Genomic DNA, 9,029 nt, shown 5'->3' with positions numbered 1-9,029 from the left:
TTTTTGCGAAGTGTCCATGTGGATAAAAGATATTTTGCAGCAACTGTTATCAATAGTAACGTTTCCAAATCCTTTAACACATCCAGTCGCAGGTCCATAATTAAAGTAACGGCTTTTGGTCGCCATATCAATTAATTTTACTATTACTTTTCACAATCACTACTATTTAACGAAAATTAACACTCTAGCCACTTAATTAATATTAATTAATATTCACAGTTTAAAAATTATAAAAATAATGTTCACTGTTTGTAATAATATTCGTGGTGGTATTACCACAATAATAGTACAATAACTAATAGTAACAATAGTTAACTGCGAATAAAGCTCATGGCCGTTTTTGTAACTTTTTTATATGATACAGTTTACACTTACCAGTGCCAAAGAAATAAACAAGCAGATTGCTGATAAAATTTTAAAAATATTCAAAGTTGTTATTACATAAATGGATCACTCGAAAATCGGCATTTCCTCGTTTTTAAAGAAATTAAGATAACAATTCTATGTATATGATCTCACACAACATTTATTCACTCAACCTTGTATTATATACAAGTGTGGAATGACTCGTTATTATAGATTTGTCCTAAACTATTAAAATATTGAAGTATTAATGGACTGGTATACCTATGATATGCTGTATTTTAAAATGTATGCTTTCAAATATGAAATCAATCATTTGATAGTTTTTGAGTTTTTTGGACTTCGCAAAAGAAATGTAGTGCAAATTTGTATGATGTACGATAATTTGTTATTAGAAGTGTAGCTTAAAACAAATTGCCTTTATACAATCACATATTGTTCGCATAATAATTCTTTATTGTAATTTGCCGGTATAAAACATTTATTTTATTTGACAAGAAAAGGAATCAATTATGGACATGTATAACTTAATTATTATTAAAGAATTAATTTATATACTTTTACATTATAATTTATGTATTTCACTTATTTGTTACTATTTATACTTAAATAAGTATTATATAATATAAATAGTTTTCATTATCGCGTTTTACATTATCATTTACTTTCGTCTTTTTAATTAATTAACGCCTTCTAGAAGTTCCCCGTTCCACTCATTCGACAAATGACTTATGTTTACGTAGAGTGTTCTACTGAAATATATTGCGACAAAATGTATTTATAAATTGATTACACAGTTCAATTTTTACAAAGTCGTAAAAAAATATGCAAATTACAAACATCAGGTACTGCGCAATTGAAAATTTTGAAATGATTAAATTTATCTAAAACACTTACATGTACTGTAAAATAATTGAGAATGAAAGCAAAAAAGGGAAATTAGTATACACTTTTCATTTAACTAAAAATAAATATCTATAAAATCTGGCTTTACAATTTTTCATAAGATTCACTTCACTTCAAATTAAGAATGAATTAGAGGCACGCATACAAAATTATTCATAAATTTTCATCTGATTGCAGATGGAGATATGTGACTTGTACAATATCATCATATGTTCTGTCGCATTTAGTCTTTCATTAGAGATTAAAATCCGATAAAATCGCATATGTACTTAAAAACATTATTTCGTACAGTAATGCCTCATAAAAGTCGAACGCATCTATCTCGAATAAATTCCGAATAGACTTCAAAATTTCTTCGATATTTTGATCAAAGTTTTATTAAAAGATTATTACACTCGAGGCTCATCACTTTTGCAAAGATTCCACCCGGCTGGTTTATGATGTGTGGTCTCCCGATCAGGGATGCCACGGGATAGCGTACCATCGACTTTCAACACCTTGCCCTTTCCCGTATTGCTAACATGTGCCGCGCTGAGAGGCCCGTCGCTTCTCCCACTTTTCCCGCCGGGACTGCAACGGGTGCCCGTACAGAACCGATTCTTCACGTAAGGCCGTGAAGTGATGCACCTAGAAAGCCGCGTCGCGTAGTAGAAAATAACTACAACCGCCCGGTAGTCCGATAAGATGGTCTCGGCGGGAGAAGTGGGGAAGCGGACACATGCCGGCGCGACGGTGAAGGGCAGGGGTTCGTACTAGCAACGCTGGTCCTGACCCTGATTCCCTTTTGTCTGTTGACCAATAATACATTATTATGTATTAGTCATTAGTTATTATTAGGTAGAATGTCCTCTGTGCGGAAGGTGCGTGGTACCTGTTTGGAATGAGATGGAACGGATTTTCGAGGAGCCGATCGCAATTCTGGATGGGCGTGTGCGGTTCCTGTGAATGTGGCAAGCGTTTTCGGTCCTTATCCTTATCCAGAGATCAGATCAAACGCGTCGTTGTTTAAACAACTATTAATTACACGCAATGTACAATTATTTAATAGTAATTAAAATGATGAATTGAAAACAGTTTGCAACGCAGCCTGTATGAACTGGTTCTAATCTAAGGAACTAATAATCTATCCGTAATAATTTGATCAAAATATAATAAACAATATTGATTGAATTTTTCATTGATGCTTTATTTACAAACAGCAAACTATGGAACTAAAAAACATTGCTCGGACGGTAATAGTTGCTATTCGGAAATAAAAAGCCGAATCCTCTAATTTTCAAAAATATTTCCGTACTTTTCATTAGAATTTTATAAAATATTCAATAACAGAATAACAGGATTCATAAATAGATTGCGGGTTTTATGCATTTATAGCAAAAATAGGTAAGTGAAATACATGTTTCAAACATGTTTATTTTGCATAAATATCTGCAGTCTATTCGTAAAGGTGATAATGTTCAAATATTTTAATGTTATTAGTTAAACAGCGAATGCTGTAACTTAATACAACACATAATTGATCGTGTAAGTTCGCATTAGAAATAAACTTTTATACCGCATATAGCACTATTCTATTGTCATAGAAATTTCTAAGAAATCTATCATTATGTACAATACTACTGTTTCCCAGTTACTTCGAGTATATCTGATTTTCCATTCTTGATGAATATTAGGTTCCATCCTGCAGTAAAAAAGGATGACTATGTAGCTACAAGCGACTCGATGGCTTATAATTTCAGTTCATTTCGGGCTAGATTTGTTAATTTATTGAGGCATTGCTGTATTTTCACTTTCTTATTGTATACGTTATTAACTAAGCAGAAATTTCTGCACATTGATACTGTTCTATAATACGTTTGGTTCTATTGAATCTTATGATCAGTTATATCGAGTAAGTACTTTTCCAAGTCTGTTTTGGAATTTCTTCGATGTATAATATGCAAGTGTGTGTGAATATTATTTTGCAGAAATACTTTTCTATTAGTCCACATGCGACCATTCCTACATCTGAAAAAAGCCAACAGTTTTGCAATGGTTTTGAAGTTGAGAAAGTAACTCGAATCATTCTAGATAATCAGAACGAATATCCTTAGTTGTGTTATATATTTAAATTGACATTCTAACTGAAATAGAAGTACACGTGTCTCTTATTACCTAATAAGAATCTTTCCCGATACTTCTTATACCGCACACACTTGTTGGTAATGTAATAATTGAAAACATCAATATAGCGTCTGTAGATTGAGGATACTAACCGGTATTCTATTCATATTTTTCAGGCGATTACCGGTCTAATTGACGTGATTATCAAAAATCGTTTATAAATAAAAACCAGTGCTGGTGTGTGCATATGATAAGAGATACAAGGACTGCTATTATTAACCATATTGTATAAGGTTAAAAAGAGCATCAACATTTTCTTTCTCAGATTCTTGTTGACGTACAACTTGTGTGACATCCTGAGTCAGGAAGACCTGTTCAATTAAGACTGTCTCTGTGTCAGGATGCTCAGAGATCGCAATGTTCTCCTCATTGCCCTTGTCTTCATCATCATCCACTCTAATCGTGTTTTTCCTCCGTTTCGTTCTAGGCCTATCAGTATGTATCCTCATGTGACGTCTTAAATCGTATTTACCCACAAAACGAGCATCACAAATCTCACATCCAAACGGTTTCCCACCAGTGTGAGTCCACATATGACGTCTCAATGCTGCACTGAAGGTAAACGCAATTCCACAGACGTTACAAACGTACGGTTTTTCTCCTGTATGGAGAAGGCTATGATCCCTTAATGTGGCTCTTTGATTGAATCGTTTCCCACAGACTTCGCACGTATAACTTCGCGGATTCGAATGAATTCTCACATGATTCAATAAGTTGCCTTGCTGCGAAAACGACCTCCCACAGACATCACATTTGAACGGCTTTTCACCTGTATGAACACGCATATGCGTATCCAAAGTGCGATTATTCAGGAATCTCTTCCCACAAACTTTACAAGGATATTTAGGCAGATGAAGACCTTGCGGGTCCAAATGACTAATCAGATGTCGCTTGTAATTGCCCTTGTGATTAAATAATCGCGGACATTGGCTACAAGCGTAAGGCGCGCCACGTATATGCGTTGAGATGTGCGATTCTAACTCGGATTTAACTTTGAATCTGAGACCACACTTCGGACACCGATGTCTAGGAAAATCTGTATGGCACACCATATGCCTCTTTAGATACCTCTTCATCGTGTAAGCTTTGTTGCATATGAAACATGAATACGGAAACTGACCTGTGTGTGTTTTCACGTGTGCTCGCAGGTCTCTATGACTCTCGCAATCTTTCTCACATACTACACAAAAGAATGGCCCACTGCTCGGTACATGATTATCTATAGTATGCAATAGAATACCAGTCAATTTATCATAATTTTGTAAACACAAGGTGCATTGGTACTGTATCGTATTATCTTCGAGTTTTATCTCCTTTATTCTAGTAATTGTATCGTTCAAACTACCCAGTATGTTGTCTTTCGGGTCAACAAAGTAATCAGAATCGGAGTCGTCGCTCTCTTCCGTCTGTGGTTTTAATTCTAATGAAACTTCTCGTTTGCTTCGTCCGTTTATTTTTTCCCTCGAATTCTTTTCCGGGTTTGAAGACTTCCAAGACTGTTTGTCTTGGTTTTTTTTACTATCTTGTGTATTCTCAAATTTTTCATCGTAAACGGTATCCAGAAAGTCTTCGTTATCTTGTGAATCATTCAAGATTTCCTCGTTGCAATCATCTATAAGAATTTTTTTGTCAGCCTCGAATTTAATAGTATTTTCTATTTCGTAAGGAAGTACGTTCTCGGTGTTCATATGTTCCAAGGAAACGTCATCCTCCGGTATGTACATTATTGTATAGTCTAAATGCTGAGATTCGAGCATTTTTGAAATTTCATTTGGTATCTCGCCCTTTATTTGTTTGTCTTGTTCGACTTGTATTCCTGGTAGTTTCGAAATAAGAATACTCCTTAAGTTGGACAAGTCAGCTTTGTGAAATTCATCACTTTCTTCCACTAATTGAGACATATCGATTTCTAACATATGTTCTGCTTTAACAGTCATATTTATTTCGTTGGCTAGAAACTGTTCTGAATTCACTACTGAGTTCATAGACTTGATATCCTGTTTGACATCGAATGACTTCACCTCTAGCAATTCATTTGCTTGTTCTGCACAGTCCTGATCTACATCATTGCCCATTATCTCTTCCTGAAAAGTAATATAAGGAAGATTACATATCTGTGGTCTATTGTGAATAAGAAAAATAAATAGTAGAATAACAATAACAACAGGAAAGCGCAAGAAAATACAATTTCTGATTCGAATGCTGCTACACAAAAATCGATACAACTTTGTAAAAACTGTTTGAAGATACAAAAATTCAAAATTATAAAAATAGTTGATTATCTAAGAAAGAAAGCATTTTGAAAAAAATGTGTTAAACAAAAGTGTGGGAATCTTAAACAGCCTATTTAATGCTCATAACATGTTAACTTTGGATGGATAGATTAACGTCACATCAACTTTTTAATATTTTATCTCTCATCTATATTTTGAACTTTCACTGTTCAAAATCCATCCAAATCAATCCAAATGTACATTTCATCCATCTTAGGAGTACTCTACTTCCCTTCCTATATATCTCTAATAAGCACTGTCACTCGATCATCCAAAATTGTACCTACATTTTAGGTAAATATACAGATTTTCTTGTATTTCACAAATCTGTACATGCCATTAGTGCAGAAAAATTCGCAGTCTAATTATCATATAAGAATGGCTAACAAATAAAAATGTAAAAATAAAAAGGAATGACTGGAAATACTATATTTTAGTCACTTAGAGTATTTTAAATAATGATTGTAAGAACATTAGGAATAATCTCCTATTGTTGATGCTAAATTGATCTATTATGGCAATTTTATCATTATGAAGTTTTATCATCATATACTACTGATTCAATTATTGTGTCAAAATCTCATTTGTTTGAATATTTCTATTTAAAGACCTTATTTTGTAATAATTTTGGAAAAAATTATTTAATTCAAAACTAAAAATGTATTAAAAAACTTTGTAATTTAAATTATCCTCCTAACTGTAATAGTTTCCAAAATATTCGGCTAAGTATGGTTCTTAATCTAAACTTTGGAAATTATTTTCATCTCTATGTTATTTAATTTTTTCTTAATATTTTTATAAGAAATAGTTCCTGTCATTAGTTCCTGCCATTCAACGTTGGTTTTACCAATACATAATAAAATTGTAACAATATACACTTCATTATAAGATTGGTAATATGTCATTGTCAGTTAAAATTGATAGAAATAGCATGGAAGCCTATCTTTAATAAAAAGGTTTGTATTCTTTACTTCTTATTTTTAATGAAAAACTAGAGTGATATTTAAAAAATTAACTTATAACCTGAAGTAATATTACAGTTAATAACATTGACAGAATATTTATTGACACAAAAACATTACTGATATTTTATAAATCTATACTTCTACTCTAAAGCTTTTTAAGTCATTATTTATACAACCGTATGAATCATATTTTAAAAATAAAAGTATTATCAACTTTACCTTTATGGCCCAATGAATTTGTGTTTCAAACATCTTGCGAAGTTTCTTCTCTGTAGCTTGAACTTGCAGTTTGAAGTCATAAAATGCATCTGTGCGATATGCACATTTTGCACACAACATGTTTGGTAGTCCATCATACCTATCGATCTAAAAAAGAAATATATATATCAGATAATTAGGTAAGCATATAAATATAATTAAAAGAGTATAACAGATCAATTATGTAATATTGAGTATTGTAAACATTATAGTAAATATACTTAAAACTATCTCTTTGTAGGTTATGCAAAAGGTAGTACATAGGTATAAGCAAGGAATTTTCTGAGAAAATATGTTTACAAGAATCTATTTGTTTTGTTCCAATGAGCATTCACACTACCTGTCTCAATTGTTGACAACATGACATATGTCACAACTTATTGTAAAACATAATTTAATTATGTAAAATAATTTTAACATACAATTAATTTAATATTGTACTCTCATAGACGTTGTAATAATAAAAAGGAAACATGAACATAATCTTTAATAAAGACATGTGAATATCATTTTAAGGTTATGTTGTATCTTCGTGAAACTTAAACACGAATAACTGTCAGAAAAAGAACACTGCATTTATTCATGAGATAAATGTGAAGAGTGAAATTACTTCGTTACTAACCTGTATCGATGCCAGTTCAGCAAGTTTATCAGGTAAATTTTTTTGGCTGATTGTGTCGTCATCATACATAGGGAGAAGAACGCCATCGACCTTCATACACGCACGACACATATCTGCACAGCTGATTTCCCAGCTCATTGTTATCTTAAATATCGAAATACACATAAAATAAAACTTCCACGCCGCTTTCGTTCACTTACAAATAAATGCATTTCACAGTTCGAGATCAGCGTCGCATTTTCTGTGGGACATAGCCATAACAGTCAACGAGTCAACATACAGTTTACTCAAACTGTAGATAGAGCTTGCATCTACACATTTGCTCAGTGGCGCAATCTTATAATACTGACAACGACATCTGATGTTACGCACTTTTATATTAAAATAGATAGTGTGTAATTAAATTACTGAAGAAAGACAGTTAATTCTTTGCACATATAACTCGAATTTATATGTATACAAATAAATTCATACGTATGAAAAGATCAATACATTTACGAAAAAATTTGCAAATATGATTTCACGTAAATTCTACGTTCAATTACTCGAATTTCGATTATCGAATAAGCAGGTTACCGAAACTCACAATCGTAATGAGTCACGCATTTGTAGCACTTCAAACCGTATACTGTGTAACAATGTTTATATTTTGTTCATATACACGTGTTCCTCGTGTTTGAAGTCCTTGACTGAAATACAGTGATATGTCATTTTTGTTTGTACGTGTCTATTTACACATTGCTCGACACACGTAACTTATCACCACTTAATTTCGGACATTTTCGAGATTTGTTATACTATATATTCCAAGCTTTAATTTATTATTATTAATGATAGTAATTATAGGTTTTCTATTTATGCATCTTTATATTTTCTTAACATTCGATAATATCGTGGAACACATAGTGTAGTGTAAATAATAGAACACTACTTATTTGTACATTTCGAATAATTAAACAAAGAAAATAAACAGCCGGTAAATACACAAAAATTAGGAAATGTTTTGGGATATACAGAAAATATTTCGATGCACATTTCGTAATTCTTTTCGGAGCCTGAATTTAATCGGAAGGCTTAAACTTAATCCTTCAAGATTTGACTATTTTTGAACAATTAGACAAAATTATAAACGTAAATAATAATCATTTTTTCAAAATTCAGTTTTTGTTATTTTTTAACGAATAAGATAAATTAGATACTTTTATGACTTTTCATTATATGTTGCGAACTGATTCTTAATAAATGTCAGTATTTGTATTTAAAAAATATAAATAGTTCGCAGAAATGAATAATTTCAAGAATGATTTGGAACTGTGATCTTCTTTCTATTCCAGGTCTCTAATTCAGCGTCCTTTTGCTTCTATCAAAAATAGTGAGTGAACATCCAAACTACCAATTTTCTTTTTGCACATTGCATTTTCTAACGGTTGTTTCAAATTTTGGTACTTAGATTTTGAAGCCGTCGGAGATCAATCTTTT

At 32.1% G+C, this 9,029-nt stretch overlaps 1 protein-coding gene and 1 long non-coding RNA gene across 6 annotated transcripts; one reads left to right on the top strand and one right to left on the bottom strand.

The window, feature by feature from the left end:
- Positions 1–796: 796 nt before the first annotated feature.
- Positions 797–8,155, bottom strand: LOC117225513 (uncharacterized). Of its 5 annotated transcripts, none has more exons than XR_004491528.2 (4): positions 7,551–8,103; positions 6,890–7,036; positions 2,141–5,516; positions 797–2,057 (listed from the first exon to the last, which is right to left on the bottom strand). XR_004491528.2 is itself a non-coding variant. In XM_033479170.2 (4 exons), the coding sequence occupies exons 2-4, from the start codon at positions 7,686–7,688 to the stop codon at positions 3,648–3,650; spliced, it is 2,154 nt and encodes a 717-aa protein (XP_033335061.1). In that variant the 5' UTR covers positions 7,689–7,694; positions 8,137–8,155; the 3' UTR covers positions 797–3,647. The 5 variants fall into 5 exon arrangements, 4 of the variants coding, with proteins under 4 accessions (XP_033335061.1, XP_033335052.1, XP_033335069.1 ...); XM_033479170.2 differs by adding an exon at positions 8,137–8,155 and having other exon boundaries at positions 797–5,516; positions 7,551–7,694; XM_033479161.2 differs by having other exon boundaries at positions 797–5,516; positions 7,551–7,694; positions 7,751–8,103.
- On the top strand, positions 6,974–7,671 carry LOC117225539 (uncharacterized). Its single transcript, XR_004491540.2, has 2 exons — positions 6,974–7,068; positions 7,170–7,671. It is a non-coding gene; the product is annotated as an uncharacterized LOC117225539 (long non-coding RNA).
- Positions 8,156–9,029: the final 874 nt, after the last annotated feature.

This window comes from Megalopta genalis, chromosome 8 (assembly GCF_051020955.1).
Source record: "Megalopta genalis isolate 19385.01 chromosome 8, iyMegGena1_principal, whole genome shotgun sequence".
Classification (NCBI taxonomy): domain Eukaryota; kingdom Metazoa; phylum Arthropoda; class Insecta; order Hymenoptera; family Halictidae; genus Megalopta; species Megalopta genalis.
The sequence above is the reverse complement of the archived record's forward strand: the minus strand, read 5'-3'. Positions and strand labels throughout refer to the sequence as shown.